This window comes from Fusarium flagelliforme, assembly GCF_020744385.1.
Source record: "Fusarium flagelliforme strain FIESC 12 MPI-CAGE-AA-0113 chromosome Unknown B0J16scaffold_2, whole genome shotgun sequence".
Lineage (NCBI taxonomy): Eukaryota > Fungi > Ascomycota > Sordariomycetes > Hypocreales > Nectriaceae > Fusarium > Fusarium flagelliforme.
The window spans coordinates 1,349,954-1,368,206 of record NW_025763504.1 but is presented as its reverse complement, the minus strand read 5'-3'; the positions used below and the strand labels follow the sequence as shown (position 1 = coordinate 1,368,206).

At 46.1% G+C, this 18,253-nt stretch overlaps 5 protein-coding genes across 5 annotated transcripts; 4 read left to right on the top strand and 1 right to left on the bottom strand.

Moving 5' to 3' along the window:
• The first annotated feature begins 506 nt into the window (after nt 1–506).
• B0J16DRAFT_55490 (major facilitator superfamily domain-containing protein) lies at nt 507–2,374 on the top strand. Its single transcript, XM_046134059.1, has 3 exons — nt 507–1,016; nt 1,064–1,319; nt 1,370–2,374. The coding sequence occupies exons 1-3, from the start codon at nt 608–610 to the stop codon at nt 2,322–2,324; spliced, it is 1,620 nt and encodes a 539-aa protein (XP_045986097.1). The 5' UTR covers nt 507–607; the 3' UTR covers nt 2,325–2,374.
• Nucleotides 2,375–2,707: 333 nt separating this feature from the next.
• B0J16DRAFT_368455 (P-loop containing nucleoside triphosphate hydrolase protein) lies at nt 2,708–7,933 on the top strand. The gene is made up of 10 exons (XM_046130221.1): nt 2,708–2,998; nt 3,049–3,179; nt 3,228–3,756; nt 3,808–4,037; nt 4,086–4,368; nt 4,414–4,647; nt 4,703–5,632; nt 5,680–6,943; nt 6,989–7,462; nt 7,522–7,933. Exons 1-10 carry the CDS (start codon nt 2,908–2,910, stop codon nt 7,754–7,756), a joined length of 4,401 nt encoding a protein of 1,466 aa, XP_045986096.1. The 5' UTR covers nt 2,708–2,907; the 3' UTR covers nt 7,757–7,933.
• A 1,110-nt stretch (nt 7,934–9,043) lies between these two features.
• On the top strand, nt 9,044–9,447 carry B0J16DRAFT_380073 (uncharacterized protein; the record flags this gene model as incomplete). Its single annotated transcript, XM_046131043.1, has 2 exons — nt 9,044–9,324; nt 9,399–9,447. 2 exons carry the CDS (start codon nt 9,044–9,046, stop codon nt 9,445–9,447), a joined length of 330 nt encoding a protein of 109 aa, XP_045986095.1.
• A 1,527-nt stretch (nt 9,448–10,974) lies between these two features.
• Nucleotides 10,975–14,537, bottom strand: B0J16DRAFT_299509 (EXS family-domain-containing protein). Its single transcript, XM_046124539.1, has 5 exons — nt 14,230–14,537; nt 12,366–14,170; nt 12,231–12,320; nt 11,890–12,184; nt 10,975–11,842 (listed from the first exon to the last, which is right to left on the bottom strand). Exons 1-5 carry the CDS (start codon nt 14,267–14,269, stop codon nt 11,136–11,138), a joined length of 2,937 nt encoding a protein of 978 aa, XP_045986094.1. The 5' UTR covers nt 14,270–14,537; the 3' UTR covers nt 10,975–11,135.
• A 488-nt stretch (nt 14,538–15,025) lies between these two features.
• Nucleotides 15,026–15,647, top strand: B0J16DRAFT_332493 (uncharacterized protein). The gene is made up of 2 exons (XM_046126716.1): nt 15,026–15,283; nt 15,329–15,647. Exons 1-2 carry the CDS (start codon nt 15,101–15,103, stop codon nt 15,350–15,352), a joined length of 207 nt encoding a protein of 68 aa, XP_045986093.1. The 5' UTR covers nt 15,026–15,100; the 3' UTR covers nt 15,353–15,647.
• Nucleotides 15,648–18,253: the final 2,606 nt, after the last annotated feature.

The window sequence follows — 18,253 nt, the reverse complement described above, 5'->3', positions numbered from 1 at the left end:
TAGTGTAGGGTGAACTACCGAAGCGGAGACGGACCGGATGCGGGGTTTACGGCCCCACCGGCCATGGAGGAGGTTTAGACTTTCATGCTGCTTCATGCCAATGCCGATAGGATCACGGCAGTTCTATAGATCATATGAGATTAAGAAGTTGGATCATAAGTCTCTATCTACAGATATGAGATTGTGTAAGTACCTAGTACTTAGTAGTTGCCATCGATACCATGCTGTGAACCCAATCATGACAAAGAATTCCATGAATGCACAATATAAAATGCAGTGTAACCAAGATCCGAGATTCTAATACGCGTATAGCATTGCACGGGCTGCAGGCCACGCAATTATCATTGTACAGCCCTACAGCAGGGATCATTACAGCCCCTGAATTAGATCAATAAGTACGGATAGTTCCGTAGCCTAAAGCTATCACTGGAATTTGTAGGGTAAATATGCGACATCCAAGCCTCAACTTTTTGGCGCTTAGTCATTTTAGTGTAGGACGGCTCAGCCTCCCTTTTCTCACCTCACTCTTTTTCATTCTTGTCCTCTTCAACACGTTGTTCATATGTAGCGAAATGGCATCTCATTGAGTCGCTCTTTTATCTTCAAGATGCCATCCAAATATCAACCTGTCGCAAGTGAAGACGTCGAATTAGAATCTCATCTAGACGCACCCTTGCTCGATCTAGACCCTCTAGAAGATGACGCGACGAGCTCCAATGCCAATGGAATCTTCCACGCCCAGGCCGAGCCAGTTCCTAGTTATCGCTTCTCGCGATGGGGCGTCCATTCACCGAAGCGCATTGTCATTTTGGTATCGATCATCAAGTTTGTTGTTGTTTTCAGCGGCATGTTGTTAATGCTTCCGACTGCAAGATTGATTGAGGATATGTTCTGCCATATACATTACAAAGATACATCGACGGACATCATTGATGAGATGAAGTGTAAGGTTGATGAGGTGCAGTCTCAGCTGGGCTATTTGTTTGGGTGGACTGGGCTTATTACGTCTCTTGTTGGTGAGTATTGATTGCAATGGGTATTGCTATTGACTAACAGTATATAGGCCTTGTTGTAGCTTTTCCTTATGGAACCATGTCTGATAAAATTGGACGAAAACCAACGCTTATGTTTTCTTGGGTTGGCATTGCTGTTTGCTATCTCTTTGCGCCTTTCAGCATCAAGGCGTTTCAGGGTTCTTTGAGGGATAGACCTTATATGCTCGTGCTTGGAGGTTTCTTCCAAATCTTTGGTGGTGGTATTCCAGTGTTAATGTCTACTCTTTACTCAATTGCTGCTGATGTTAGCACAGAAGAGAACAAGTGAGTCACCTCAATCTTCTTGTACTGCCCTTGACTAATACAATCTCCAGGGCGAAACACTTCTTATGGTCTGCATTTGGTGCCACGGCTGGAGGTATCAGTGGTCCTGCCGTCGCTGGAATCTTGATGAACAAATACGGTCCTTGGCTTCCTATATATCTCGTCTTGATCTTTGTTCCTATCGTCATGGGAATCCTTGTTCTCCTCCCCGAGACTCTGACAATCAACGTCAAGAAGCAACAAGCCGGTAAAAAGTCTCCGAGTACTCTTAAAGAGCATATTTCACACGGTGTCAAAGACCTCAAACATTCACTCAACATGCTCAAGAATGTCAGCGTTGCCATGATTCTCATCACGTTCTTCATCCAGACCGCGCGATACACAGCATACACGACGACGATGAGCCAGTACATCAGCAAACACTTCAAGTGGAAGATGGCAGACGTCAGTCTGATCCTTTCGCCGTTGGGAATTCTTGACTTGACCATTCTAGCTGGTCTGCCAAAAGTTGGAGATAGGCTCATGTCATCACCTCGCTTTCGCATGACAGCTTTTGGAAAGGATTTATTTCTCACTCGCGTTTCAACAGTCATGCTCGTTTTCGGCGCATTCTGGCAAGGTCTGAGTCACAATGTAGGCATGTTCTTCTTTGGTGTGTTCATCGAAACATGGGGTGCTGCTACAGGACCACTTGCTCGCGCAACAGTCACGCATTATGTGCAACCAGAGTATACGGCTAGACTGTATGCTTTGATAGGCATGATTGAAGTGATAGGCTCGTTTATCGCAGGACCTGTTTTGGCCTGGTTTTTTGACCTAGGGTTAAAGAAGAAGGGCATTTGGATTGGACTGCCGTGGTTTTATGTTTCGTTTCTGTGTGCTGTAGCACTTGCGGCTTTGTATCTTGTTAAGCCGCCTGTGAAGCGTGCGAGAGAAGATGTGGTTGATAATGAGGGTTATGAGACGGATGATTATATGCCTGATGATCCTTTGAGACTTCGATAGACAAGATGATCATTAGATCTTAGATTTATGGATTCTATATCGAGATACCCAATTCCGTTTACAGAGTATTAATTCCGTTATTCGTATCTAAACGCTTTCTTACTGATTGCAGGGATCTACATCCGACTAATGCTCCCCAGATAGTCTAGACTCTCCAGCTTATCAGCTCAATCCTCACCTTCCGGATAAGGCCATATCAAGGGTACTTTTGCAAGGCGTCGTAATTCCACCAACAAATCAAATCCTCGAGCCGAAATCGCAATGAATTTCTTACCAGGTATCTGGTTCTTTTCTTCGGATCTCATTCGTCCGAGTTGATGAATGCTGACAGCTTCGACATGATCCGACCTTTTTAAGACTTTCGCATCCTCAAGATCAGGAAATAACAACATCCGAGATCATTTGCATGCCTGTTCAGAAGTGCATCAATGCATATGCAGGGCGTCGCGGTACCAAGCCATCGGATATAAGCCACGGACGGGTAAAGTCCCATCCAGATTGCTTCTTTGAGGACGGCCAAGACTGGAGTACTTATACCAAGCCTTGGCTTCTCTTCAAGTAATATTTCTTGTCTTCATCCATCATGGGTGATTACAATGCAACTGCTTGTGGCGATGGCCTCTTTGGACCAAGTGTTTGGACCGAGGGCTGTCGTGGGGGATTTGACTTTACTTGTAAGAGCACCGCTATGAATCGATTTGAAGTGTTACTGATTCTGGGGCAGTGTCTTTTCAAGAGAGTATATTGAGTATTGCTCCGTCTGCTGTGTTTCTTGCTGTTGCGGGCCCGAGAGCGTATTATCTCTTCAGAAGCCCGGACAAGGCAAAGAGGCACGCGACTTATACACCTAAGCTTGTAAGTCATCTCCTGCTGTGATTTTGTACCTTTACTGATATTGGTTAGATCACATCGGCTGTATATGCAGCGTTGCAGGTGGTTCTGCTAGCATTCGTGCCCTTGATAAAGAAGCTCAACACTCGCTTCTCCCTCGCAGCAGCCATACTAAATCTTCTAGCCGCTTTCTCAATTCTTCTGTTAGCTCACGTAGAGCACGTCAAGTCCGTTCGACCTTCTTTTCTTCTGACGGCTTATCTATTCGTCACACTGCTATTTGATGCTGCACGACTACGCACAGAATGGCTCGTTTCTCTCAACGTCGCGTACGCTGCGACTTTGTCTGCCTCGACAGTCTTCAAATTGGCTCTTTTGGTCTTGGAGACGGTAGAGAAGCGAAAGATCTTGATCACTGGCGAGAAAGAAATTTCGAAGGAGAGCACAAGTAGTCCTTTTAGCCGTGGTTTCTTCGTCTGGCTGAACTCATTGCTTATCTCGGGTTGGGCTACTGTTTTAACCATGAATGACTTGCCTACTATTTACGAGAAGTTGGCTTCAGAGAAACTTGCTGTGAGATTCGGCAAGGCTTGGAAGAAGGGTATGTTCGAATTGGCTGGCTGGCGTGACACATTCTAACACGGAACTACAGCAATTTCGAACAGCAAGAAGCCCTCCCTGTTCAAGACGACTGTTAGTGTTTTGAGATGGGAGCTTCTAGGCATCATACCGCCTCGTATTGGCATGATCGCTCTAAGCATCTCTCAACCTTTTCTTGTTAGCAATGCATTGCGCTTCTTGACTATGCCTGATTCCGAGTCTACTACCAACCTGGGCTATGGCTTGATCGGCGCATTCGCCTTTGTCTTCATTGGTTCTGCTGTATGTATCCATCTGAACTTATCTGTATCATAAGCTAACCCTTTGTAGATACTTACAGCGTGGTATGAGCATTTGACATTCAGAGCCGGCGCAATGGTTCGTGGTGGTCTCATCACTATGGTCTACAGCAAGATGATGAAACTCCCCACCAATGATCTCGCCGAGTCCTCAGCTGTAACACTGATGGGTAACGATGTCGAGACACTCATCGAGAAGCTTCACTTCCTGTTAGTAGAGTCATGGGCGAACACTCTTACTGTAGCTATCGCTATGTACATGTTGGCAGCTCAACTCGGCGCTGTCTGCGTTGCCCCTATCGTCACAGGGATCAGTAAGTCCGGCTACTTCTAACGTGGTTTTTAGGCTAATTTTGTAGTTTGTCTGTTGCTTACAGGTTCGATTGGCAAAATGATGGTCTCCCGTCAGATCAAGTATCAGAAATCTACACAGGATCGTATCAACCTTACAAACGAGGTCTTGAGCTCCATGAAACCGGTCAAGATGCTTGGCCTATCGGAGAGATTCGAAAGTATTATCTCTGAGAAGCGAGACGTGGAGATCAGCACAGGTAAACATTATCGTCTAATTAACGTCTACCTCAACATGATCAGTAAGTTGATCTGAAGTCTCGCGCCATAATTATAATGCTTTGCTAACAGTTCTAGCGAACTGCAACATTGGTATGACTGAAGCCATCACCTTTGGCGCCTACGCCATCGCAGCAAAACTTGGAAATGGCGAGCCTTTCTCTGCAGCCCAGGCTATCACTGCTTTGTCCATCCTGGCTGTTATGATGGAGCCCCTCTCCCAGCTCCTCGGGAGTATTCCTGGATCCTTCTCAGTATTTGGCTGTTTTGAAAGAATGGAGGAGTTCTTGAAATTAGAAGAAAGAGTCGATCGTCGCCAAATTCAGTGCCGCTACAAAGAATCCTCCAGACCATCTCAAGGAAGCTCTCAGCCTTTGCAGGAAACCTTCAACTCTACAGTCATGAAGGATATTCAGGTCGGAGCTGATGGAAGTAAGATCTTGATCGCGGACGGAAACTTTAATTGGGGTGAAAAGGCTGTTCTTCAAGATATCAACACTTCTTTTCCGAGTCACAAGGATGGGTCACTTACTATGCTGGTCGGACCCGTCGGCTCAGGCAAGTCGAGTTTGCTCAAGGCCATCTTGGGTGAAACGACTTCTTCAAATGGAAACGTATCCTTGAATTCATCGGAAGTGGCTTTTTGCGATCAGACTCCTTGGGTTATGAACGCTACCATCCGCGCCAACATCATCGCAGAGTCGAAGGGATATGACAGTGCTTGGTTTGACACGGTTGTCAGTGCTTGTGACCTTACCATTGATCTGGGACGACTTCCTGAAGGAGACCTCACTCAAGTTGGTGAACAGGGTGTCAAGTTGAGTGGAGGACAGAAGCAACGAATTGCCATTGCTCGAGCTGTTTACTCGAGAAAGCCGATCGCTATTTTTGATGATGTTTTTAGTGGCCTTGATAAGGTCACTGAGCAGATCATCTTTACTCAGGTTTTTGGAAAGGAAGGCCTTTTGAGAAAGAATGGAACGACCATTATCCTGGCTACCCATGCAGGTAAGTTCTCGTCATTCCAGTCGTTACCATCAATTGACATCCTGTAGTGAATAGGTTACCCGAATCTGATTTCGTGATTGTTCTCGACAAGGGCGGAAAGCTCATCGAACAAGGCACATACCCTGACCTTCGATCTGGAGAAGGATACATCCACAACCTTGACATTTCTAACCACGAAGAGCATGATCAACCCCAACCGGAAGCCAAGATCGAACCTCAGAAGGAAAAGACCGAAACAAAGACTCAAGCACAACAAGAAGAGCCTGCCGAAGTACCTAGTGACAGAAGCGTCTTTATGTACTACTTCAACTCCAACGGTATACATAACATGTTCCTCCAAGCATTTCTAATTGCTAGTGCTGGAGTCATTACAGCATTCCGATATGTTTGGGTGACTTGGTGGGGTGATGGAAAGGGACGAGATAGTACAGATGTTGGGTATTGGCTTAGCATCTATGCTGTTCTGTCTCTCTTTGAGGGCCTTCTCATCACGGCTGCTATTGCAATGTTCCTCCTGGTTTGTGCTCCGATTAGTGGAAAGGTGTTGCATTCACGACTCTTGAAGGCTGCTATAAATGCACCTTTGTCATTCCTCAACAATAGCGAAGCAGGCTCTCTTATCAACAGATTCAGTCAGGATTTGCGACACGTCGACATCGTTCTTCCCATTGCTTGTTCAGTCTTCCTCTTTGAGGTTGCTGCGTGCTTCGGTGCTGCTGGTCTGGCCATGGCAGCCGTGAGTTGGTTCGCCATCTCAATCCCTTTTGTCATCGCCGTCCTTGTCCTCATTCAGCGTTTCTACGTCCGGACTTCTAAGCAGCTCCGTCTTCTCGAAATCGAACACAAAGCTCCTCTCTTTTCGCATTTCCTTGAAACCATCAACGGCCTCGCTACCATCCGAGCTTTCGGCTGGACGCAGCCATACACTGATAAAGTCCTAACTCGTATCGATGATGCTCAGAAGCCATCTTACCTGCTCAACTGCATTCAGCGATGGCTTACTCTTGTTCTCGACATGGTGGTCGCCTTTTTGACAATTATCCTAGTCATCTTTGCCGTCACCCTCCGTGAGAAGATTAACCCTTCGCTTTTGGGTATTGCGTTGGTCAACATGATGAGACTTGGCACGAACATGAAGGGTATTGTTCTCAACTGGTCAATCCTTGAGACTTCACTGGGCGCTATTGCGCGCATTCGCATGTTCTGCTCTTCTGCGCCAAGTGAGGAGAAGGTAGGAGAGGATAAGAACCCAGGGGAATCTTGGCCGATAAAGGGTGGTCTGGAAGTCAAGAACGTGGATGTTCAGTATGAGTAAGTTTACACCCTGTGTTCAACTGCAAAATGCTAACTTGCTAGACACACAACCGAGCCTGTCCTCCGCGGCCTTTCGTTCAGCGTCAAGCCCGGCCAGAAACTCGGCTTCTGCGGTCGAAGCGGCAGTGGAAAGAGTTCTTTCGTCCAAGCACTTCTCCGAATGGCAGAAATAGTCAACGGCCAGATCACTCTCGACGGAGAGGACATCTCTGTTATACCCCGCCATTTAATCCGTCAGCGCTTGAGTTGCTTGACTCAAGATCCTTTTGTCTTTGGAGATAGCATCAGAGCGAACCTTGATCCTTGCAACGAGTCTTCGGATGAGGAGATCAGAATTGCATTGGAGCGCGTGGGTATCTGGTCTGTTATCCGAGCTAAAGTCGATGATGAGAAGGATCCCATCGATGAGAAGATGGATGAGAATTTCCTTTCGCATGGTCAACGACAATTGTTCTGTCTTGCGAGAGCGCTTCTTAAGAAGAGTTCTCTTCTTATCCTTGATGAGCCTACAAGCAGGTACGTTGCCCTCCCCTGATGTCCATCTTTCACTTTGTTCCATTACTCACATATTGCAGTGTCGATACGCAAACAGACGCCCGAATGCAGGAAGTTATCCGCACCGAGTTCTCAGACTGCACTATCATCATGATTGCGCACCGCATCGATACGTTGCTTGACTTTGACAAGGTTGCTGTTCTGGACAGGGGTTCTTTGGTGGAATTTGGAGCACCGGAGGAGTTGTTGAGGGATGACGGTGGTGCTTTTACAAGACTGTATCGTGCTAATAAGGGGAGGAAGACTGATGACTAGAGTGTCAGTGCAGTCTGTAAGACAGTGGTGTTTCCTAGATCTAGGGGATTAATAGCAAGACGTGTATGTCTTTCGTTTGACTTATTCGGAGCATTGTCGTCAGGTTTGTGTTACATGAATTGTTCATCACAATTAGATAAGACTAGTGATGCAGCAAGTATGTTATGTGCTCTGAACAAGAACTCGCGGTTGCTGTGAAGCTTTGGTCAGCTGCCCGTCGCGGCCATTGTTGCAGCAGAAAGGCATCGCCACTGAATCACCCCTCTGCATCAAGTCGACCAACTATATGATGATCCCCTTCGCCCGCCCCGAGTTTCTTCCCATCCCTTACCATAACTAAAGACCAGTATATATCAGACTTCTACTACTCTCGCTACACCATCCTTTGCCACCCCTTACACTATATCAACAGGAACCCCTTACTATTATATCGAAAGCAACTCTTTTCACGACTTAGTAATGTGTCGCGGCTATATCTTCTGGGCCTCATGTCCCAGCTGCTCAGTCCAGCATGAAATATCCAGAGCATTCCATCCCATATGCGACGAAGCCTAGCAGGCAGTCTCGCCTACGTATGGATCTTGTAGCGGAGGTGTACAATGGGAATTTCGACAGATCAGACCTAATGGATGGCCTGTACATCGATATTGTAGAGATTTCAGACCTACAGCTTTGAGGAGGAGTCGCAGGTTGGGAAGGAGGGAGGCGCGCTTGGGACGGACGGTGAGGATGCATCGTGCGGTCTATCCTGAGTTTATGCCGAATAGACCGGATTTGAGGAGAGAGTGATCCATATAGATAGGTATTCCTTTTAGCATAGTTCGACAAAGAGATTACCTCAAAGCATCATCCAAAAATAAACTAAGGTTTCCACGACACAATGCTGTTCTTCCCACATATTCGAGTCCTCTTTAACCTTCACAACGCAGAAGTGAAGCTTTCTTCCATTATTCGCCTTCTTTGACCACGTTATTTGCTTTGTTTGCAGTGACTTGAGGTGTTCACCTCGCAAATAGAGAACAATAGGAACAATAGGCCTGACAAACTAGGGCTCTTCACCGGGGGTCAAACACCAAAGTGTTCTGTCAACTCAAAAGACTGTTCACAAAATACTTAGAAAAGTCTATTCAGATTCTCTTTGACTGAACTTTATTATATGAAGGTCTGCGAGACTCCCTCCTAGACTTTCCAGTTCACTTTCTCCTCTCTCTCTCAGTTTAAGCAATAGCAACAACCAGAACATCCACACAATTTTCATCAGTAAAGAAAACACCAAACACCGCCAAAATGTCTGACATCAAAATCTGGCACCGCATCTGCATCGTCTGCAAGCACGACGACGTCGTCCAATACACTCAACTTCCCACGCCGCCTCCCGAAAACGACAATCGCGAAAATGACAAGGGCGAAAACGACGAGGACGTTGCAGTAGTCCATACCAACTGCCCTGATCCCTCTCTGAATGATACCAATGCAGCCTATCAATGCCGCTCGTGTCGATCTGCTATGGCGCTTGAAGGTCACAAGCTCCAGCTCAAGATGATGGACGAGCGATCGCAGGAGAAGAAGTAGGTTTTCACAATCAGTATGCTAACAATTTTAGTATGAAAACTGAGCAATACTAACGTGGATGAAGAAACAGGGAGCTTCAGATCCAGACTGTGGATAAGCAGAAACAGGAAACAAGGTGATTTTGATGCTATGTAAGGAGCATGAAGACTGTATGTAAGACTAACGTGGAGGAACAGAAGCGGAAACAAAAACAACATGCAGTCAGGATCAGGATGTCATTACACAGCATCGGGAAATTAAACACGGAGGATAAAGGCATGTGATGGAGGCTGATTGTATGATCGCACAACACCGAGATAGAGTATCACAAGTGAGTTGCCTTTCAAAGGTCCATTTAACTATGATCCTGCCAGTGACTCAGAAAGTGATTAAACTTTGTAAGTGATTCACTGCTTATGACAGTGACAAACATGTTCGTGACAGTGCCTTTCAACCCTTTGTTGTTAGTGCATGAACAATGATCTTATTTCTATCGTCTCTTTGTTAGGCATAAATACTCCATCTGCCACCTTTGACTTCACCACTTTCACTCTCAACACCAAATATAATAAAGGATTTTCCTCCTTCACTAATTCTGATTCCCAATTATCTATACCTTTTCCTGTCACTCCTCACCCACAATCTACCACTTTGCTCACCCTTTCATATATCGCATCTCCCACCTTTCATTGCCCTTTATTCCCTCTCAACATGTGTCAAACCCTTGTCCTTTACAGAACATGCGCCCATTGCGAAGTACAGTATCGCCTCTAGGAGACTGCGAGATTTCTTCCCGACTGCGACGGCTGTGAGACCTGCGGCCGAGGCGCCTGCAACGAAGGCGTCACTCTGGCTCTGGAACCGCACGCTGAGGATAGTATGCGGACGTATGTTTGTGAGGAGTGCGAATACTATATGATGCGACATCAAGCATTGTTGTGGTTGCAGAGGTGGATGCTTTGGTAGAGATCCAGTGCTGCATCAGCTATCAAGGCAACAAAGGAAGGGAGCTTGGGTATTAGTAGAGGACGATGTCAACAAGGCTCTCAAGACTTTCCAGCGAGTGCAGTTATTGTTGGTATAGGAGGTCTTGAGGGTGCAACAGGATCTGACAACGGCGGTTCTTCTGATTCAGGATATATAAGACTGCCCTCGAACCCAACTACTCCGCCAAACTGGATTCTCCTACAAGGTACACAAGATGGACTTCTGACTATCCGGCATGTAAATGCTAACATGTTTTACTAGGAATCCCCCATCTCAACCTACACATAAATCAATGATAAATTGTCAGATAGCCAATTTTGAGGCAGAAGGACAATACAATGGATCAAGCAATGTCGGGTTTGAGCTTTGGTGGTATAAGAGCAATATATGTTGTATCAAATCATGATCAATTCGGACTGAGCTACGTGTAAGGTATCAGTGTATTTACACTGTCATGAGCCCCAACGCTATCTGCGCATACATAATGACCAATAAACACTTTTCTATAAGAGTTATTTCCTACAATTATAAGGCTTGAGTGTGTGAACAATATAATCCTTGTCATGACTTGGTTCAAAAGACATCATTTCAGCACATACTACCCTGCAGCTAATGACCTCAATGACCTCGGCATTGAAACCAAGCACCAGGACAACGATGAATGCAGAACTTATCATTATAATCCCAAACCCAATAAAAACATGTATTGTATGCAAATATGTACCGAATATGTATAGGGGTATCTAAACTAGCCATTCTTAATTTACCATGTCCATAACCAATTATATTTCCTTAAACCATCTCACCAACCGTAACTTGGCCATTAATATAGAGTGCCGTTTCAGTGATATCTAGAAGTCGATGTCCGAGCTAAATTCTCGGCTTCAGACATCTCAAGTAGACTAACAGCCTCATCTGCATCATCCTCATCGTCAGACTGCTCCTCGGCATTAGGATCTTCCTCAGTCTGCTCCAACGGGCGACGCTTCTTCTCAAAGTCCTGCTTATGCGCTTCGGCAAGCATACGTGAGAGCGTACGCTTTGGAGGAGGTGGTGCGGCAACTCCTGCCCTGCGGCGAGATGTGCCTTCTTCCGCTTGTCCAAGCGATACACCTGTGGATTCGGCTGTGGTTTGACGAGTGGGTTCCTCGAAGGAGACGGCGCCTGTGGTACCCTCGTTCTCCTGAGCAGCAGTAGATCCGTCGGTACTGGCGCGGGCCATGAGCGGCTCCATGTTATAGGGGAGAGGTACGTCGCGAGAAGCTTTGTATTGGGATACATTACTGCAGTGTTCGTTCTCAACGCGGAATAGAGTCCACATGCCACGGCGAGTGACTTCCATAAAGGCCACCATGAAAGAGACGACGGTAGAATGCTGGGTGTTGTGGGTGAAGATGGCGTAGAAGATCCATGCGAATCGCAGGATGGGGTCGATGACCATGATGAAGTAGTACATCCATCGACGCTTGAGGGCGAGAATCTCTCGAAGACCCTTGTGTTTGGAACCAGGTTGAAGAAGAGAGAAATCCATGAACAGATCCCAAAATGCTGGTTTTTGTTAGTGTAGATCTTTATAGGTGCGTCGACAAACTTACAGCAATAAACACTGTTGATGGTCGAGAATGTAATGAAGAGTGCCAGGTGGGTCTTAGTGTTATGTATACGGTACAAAGAGAGCATCACGGCAGCTATGATGGTCATTGTATACTTGCCGCCGTTGACCAAGTGAGGAAAAGCATTACGGGTATCTTTATATCGGCGAAGACATTGTAAGAATCGCCAAATGGGTGGTAGAGCCGTCAGGAATCCAAGAGCACGAGAGTGGCTGGAGTTGCACTGAACGGGGTTCTGCCAGTAGTTGGCGTATAAACAGAAGAATAGTTCAATGTTCTGATACCATTAGTCCCATTCCAAATAGGCTTTGGCTTGAACTTACCGCAGTAGCATATGTAAGTGAACAATAAATATCTCCAAGAAAGAAATCACGAAACTCGACTGGGTAAAGACCAGCCAAAAGCAATCGCCACTAGAATATGTTAGCTTTGTTGCAAAGAGCCGGTAACAAACTTACATGAGAGTATGCAAACCAGCGCCGACTTCTATGCAATATCGTGGGTGCCGGAAAGAATAGAATAACAACGGTGAAGAATATAAGAATAACCGGATAGTAAATGTACATGTCAGGGTCGCCATATCTACTAAAGTTGACCCACATGAACAGACCTAACACGAGAAAGAAGAAACTGGGAAACTGAGCCAGTTCTCTCCAGTCTAGATGATGCCGTTGGTCGAACTCGAAGATAAAGGGGTAGTTGACCTTGTTCTGGTTCCAGAGCAAGCAGTCGATGCAGAAGAGTGAGAATAGATAAAGCATGAGGAAATAACCTCCGTAAATCTGCATGAGATAGCTCGTCCGGAGACGAAGTTGGTCGTCGTCATCGTAAAGGAGTTGCGCTCCGTAGATGAGACCTTGGATGGCGAAGACTGCACCAGTTCCGATGAGCAGACCATTCTGGAACATGCCAATTGACTGATCTTCAGGCTTCTTGTTCAAGCTGCGGAGCTTACCAGCAGCCAGTTTGTGATTGCCACGCTCAAAGTAACGAGCGTACAGGTCTTCAACTGTTCGAATGTGTCCCTCAAGAACATCACTGTTAACGAACCATGATTGATTGACCTTCTCATTAAGATAACGGTACGGAGGTCGAGCATTAACGGCCTTGTCGTATTTCTTATTGAGTTTTCGGAAAGCAGTGCGGTTAAGCAAAGCATATGACTTGAGCAGCTCAAGTCCACGGTAGAACTCTTGAAGAGCGAGTTTCAATTTTCTCTTAGCTGTACGGTATGGGACTTCGTGCTGGCTCGGACGGCGGATATAGTCTCTCTCTGCATCCTGTATGACACCATTAACATTGGGTGTGAGGCTCATCTTTTGCAGCGCCCTGGTGTTGGGTCCAACAGGAAAGATCTTGGCTTTGATAGGGTCCATAAGTCCGTTAAGCTTGCCATTGCCGTTCTCGTTAGGACCTTTGCCATTCTTTGGTGGATTCGCCTCGCGGACACGTTCGTCGGCCATCTCCTGGATTCGTCGGTTCCGCATCTCGTGGAGTTGTATTCTCAGAATGTCCAGTCTCTGACCAGCTTGCTCTTCCTTCATCTTGTAAAAGCCCTCGACCTTGTCCAGCTCTGAGTCGAGGAAGTCAAAGAACTCTTTCTCCTTTTCTCGTACCAGATCGAAATTCTGCATGTCGAAGTCGCCGCTTCTTGTAGATTGATGTGTGAATAGCCGTCGGAGGTGAGAGGGTGAGTCTTTGGCGGTTGCTCCAGTAGGGGGTCGGTGGCTATTTATTTCGGGCGATGCAACTGTCGTTACGACACTAGCTGATGATGTCCGTCGCGGATCGATTCGCTTCAAGCTCCGTCGCATGAGCTCGGACGGCCCGGTGGTAGCAGGCGATCCTGGGAGGTGATGATCATGAACATCGTCGTGGTCGTCAACTTTCATTGCGGGCGCGGGCAATTGAAAATCGCGAATTTTGGGCTCGCCATCATCCAAAGGCGATGGTTCTGGGGGCGTTTCGACGAAGCTTCCATAGTGGCGGTTATCACTAGAATCTTTGAGTGACTCATCCTCGCGACCTGTGGTTCGGGGAGTGGGAATTGATCTCGGTGGTGCAACTGCTGATGGAGATGCTATCGCCGTCGTCGCAGTGCCTTGTCTCGTAAAGGGTGTTCGTGGCGTCGCAGGTGATTGGAAAGTGTTTGTCCGTATCGGCCCAATTCCTCTTGGGGTTCCATTCGCGCGCGCAAGAGCTCTTCCAACAGCTTTGATGTGTTTCTTCCCGACCTTGTAATTGAGATACTTGATGCGCCATTCTGCACGTACAAAGTTAATTTTTGCAGCACTATTGACCGTTATTTGGAGTAAAACTTACCAGGCACAGCTTCTCTCTCAAGCTCCTTGGCGAACTTCATGATAGCGGTTGATCGCTAACAGTAACACCCTGGACGAAAGTGATACCAGAAACGTCCAGCATTAGAAGCAATGAAACGAGTGCAACCTGAGGTCAAGGTCGATCGTCCTGATTAGGAGGTTGTACTGTCAGAAATGGAAATTGAGCTCGTGGTCGAAAACAGAACGTGCCCCCTCCCTCAGAAGATCGCGAATATTGTTTTGACCAGTCAGAAATCGATAAAAAGGAGAGTTGAAGCACATTTGACGTCAGTGCACGAGGAACAATTCACATGAGAATATCCGTAAATTGAAGCCACTAGAAACGGGGAACCTTCCGCTAATACCGATAGGCAAGTCTAGCAGGGTTCAAGTGCCGGGTTGATTACCCTAGACTTTTGAGACTGATGATTCGAATAGATGAGGATATTAATATCCATACAATGAGGCTGATACAAGGCCAAGCAATTTAATATTCTGACCGCCATTCATTAATTATTCGGGAACCATAATGAACCCTTCATTTATCTGCCCCTTTATAACACCGCTCGGAACCCGCAAGGCGAGTTTACAAGGAGTATCCCGTCAGGGAGATATCGCTAGGGCCCCCAAATCAGATGACAAGTTAGGTGATTTACAGCGCTCGACATCGTTAAACAATAATGAGATAAATCTTAGATAAGACGGCTAAGGCTGCAACACCGTTGATATCTGGCTTGCATATCCACTTGTGTACCCAAACCTTATCTAATCGTTAAACTTACTATTACACTTGTTACCTCTGACCTGGCTGTGTATAGTATCATGTAACATAACAACATATCTGACTGTACGCAGAACACAATAGTGCAACGATGTCTATTACTGTCCTCTCACCATTTACCTTACTCATTGTAAGATCAATACTCTGTGTTATAGTAACTGTGTTCTTGACCATCGCCCCCAATCATATAAGTGAAGGAGCAGTCTTACCTTACCCTATTGTCAGAAGCGAGAATATATGCGTTGCACAGCTACTCGCTGGGGCTATGTTAATAGTATGTTTTCAGAGGACCGAATGCGCAGTGTTAATGAATCTCTAGCAATTTTGTTCCATCAAGGTCTAAGCGATGAGTCGTGATGTGTTCTCATGAAGCGCTGTCGCAACATGCCAAGTAAAGCCAACAATGGAACAAGCCGATTACGAGCAAAGAAATCACATGTTTTTGAGAGACAGATTGTGCCAGCACTTTGTGCTCTTACTTTGACATTATCTGTGAGATGGAAGGTCTAAGCTGGTCCAGCGAAAGAGGAAATCTAGATGGGCCTTTGGGACAGCGAAGACATGATCGAATACCTTCTCATCGAGTCTTTTCGTGGAGAACAACCAACCTATACAAAGAGTCAAACTTTGCTACTGACAAAAACCCGCAATGCTTCATTCCAAAAAAATATTTCCCTCATTAAACTGAGAATTGAGGGGTTTATTGGTGCCTTTGAGAAATACTAATCAACTCGACTTACACGGACACTATCGCCAAGCACCGGTCTAATGTTTAGAGGGAGACCAAAACTTCGTAAGAAGTAAGAACCACTTAGGCCCGATGGACCGATCCAGATCGCCCCCAATTGGCGATGTAATGACTTCATTATTACCACGTGTGTTTTGGCTTGTCCAAGACAGTTCCTGGAGACGGTTAGACCTAACCTAGCCTTGGGACCGAAGCCAACGGTTCGACGCTATGATAGCGTGAAAGAATCGTTCGTCATGACAAACAAATACTGTAGTGTATACTGTACTGTAGTATCATAGTAAGTAAATGGGGTGGTTGAGAACTAGACAGCGACAAGTTGTCCGAAACCGAACTACATCATGATGATACTGTAATGTCAGAGTGTTGATTGTTTTGATCTGCATGCATACATGATTCACCCGAAAACATGAAACTGGATACCCGTTGCCGATACCCGAGTCAATTGTGCATAAAGTAAACAAACTTTAGAGTATCATGATACGTCCCCAGTCCACATGCGATGTCATCACAACAAGAACAACAGCGAATGAGAGACAGAAACAGAGACCGGATTCAGCTGCCTGTTGCTAGAAACAACTTTGTTCCCCGCAACTTGTTCACCCACACACGTTTCAAGAAAGCCGGCATACAGTATTCGGTGAAGGATGATGCATCAATAAAGATGGTTATATTGCTCACGTGCAGGATGAAATGCAATGCCATGTCATGTCATGTACTGTAGATTGAGTACCTTGAAGATCATCAATAGTGTATCATGCACGTACCAAGAATTGACATGTAAGCTGTGAGCTTCAAAACGGAAGAGCATCCGCGGTGTGACAGTGTGTCACTGCAGCCAAGAGACTGGCGATCTTGGTTCCAAGCTCTAGGGCCTGTTCATAGCTGTATGGGCTTTCTAGGACCACTCAGCGAACAACACACGGCTATTCGATACTGGTTACCCTTTTGAGCTGAACCCTTTTGTGGCTTTCTTGTCCTGTTCCTTGTTCCTGGATGTTGACCGGCTCTACGGATAGACGGAGTAGCCTATATACCCTGTAAGCAAGCCTGGTCATTAGATAGACTTATCTGCGATTAAGCTCACTCATCTCGATTAACAATGCCAACTCACAATCACGCATTGCATTGCATTGAGTTTCAACTTGCTGTAACAAATCGAAACTGGGTTGTGGCGTCTAAGATTACCACTGTAAATCCTGCTTGCTTCCCAGACTCCAGTTTGTGATGGAGTGGGATTGGATTTCTAAAGTTTCTCACTGACACATTCTACATCCAGTAAGTTTCCCATTGCAGGGTCCCTTTGGCGCATAACAGAGCCGCCATATAACATGTCAAAGTTGGCATATACCCGGTCAATATAGAGACGTTATATGTCCTCTTACCCACCATCCCGATCGGAACGTTCCTTAAAGGGCTGAGACTGACCGATGGTTTATATGGATATATGACGCTGCGCCTTACAAATCGTTGGAGTGAGTGACATACAGCCCGGTCCAGATAATCAATGCAATGCAATTGATATGAAGTCACAATCGTTCACTCATCAATTGATTTGCGACAGGGACCAGGAACTTTCCAGGGCGGAGAAAATCTCCCGTGCATGTTACAGCAACTTACAGGTTTCATAGCATAACCAACAGGCTCGAGATCGAGATCGCAAGCATAGTCAATGGGTCTTTACTTCCCTAGCCTGTCAACTTGCACTTGCACTGGCTCTTCGCTTAATAGTGTTTCATCCGGCGGAATTGGACCCTTGGCGGAAGCTTCGGAGAACGGCCTGTGCGCCAAGATTCTGTTCTCACAGATACAGTTACCTGTTCGGTAATACTGGAAGAATCTGTGGGCCAGAAGATTGGAAACCAAGGAAGCTATCGCGGATATTCAGGCACGTAAAAGCAGGTGAGAGCTTCAAGCTTGAAGCTATCGGGACCAATAAAATCAATCCTAGCCGTCCATCCATTACCAGCTTTAAGCTCAAAGCGTTACTTGTTAGCTTGAGGCTTTTCAGGTTTTTTTCTTTCTTTTTTCTTCTTCTTTCTGTCGGGCTCAGACTTGATGTAGCAGCGGCACGGGCATTTAGAACGCTCCAGACCAGACAACGATGAGTCTATACCGCCTCACGAACTGGATATGGACCAGGGAAGTGAGACAGAGAATTTTTCTCTTTTCCTTCTTTCGCCACTTTAATGTCCTTGCAGATAATAATACTCCTAAGATGTTGGAGAAAAAGTTGAATACATAAACGATCTGCATATAAGTGCATTGTGGCGGAACATGACAAACAAAACAAGGCCCTATAAGCGATAGCCTTGTCATGCCAAGAAGTCAAGACTGGAAGAGAAGGGAAACTCGCATTGCATCTGCAGCTCCGAGTTTCCCTTGCTACCTTGCCATGTTCATGTTCTTGGCGATCCGGAAACACACGGACAACGTTTGTGGGGATTCTGTCTTGTTCGTCTAGAGTTTGATTTTATTAGTGGTTTGTTCTCTGGA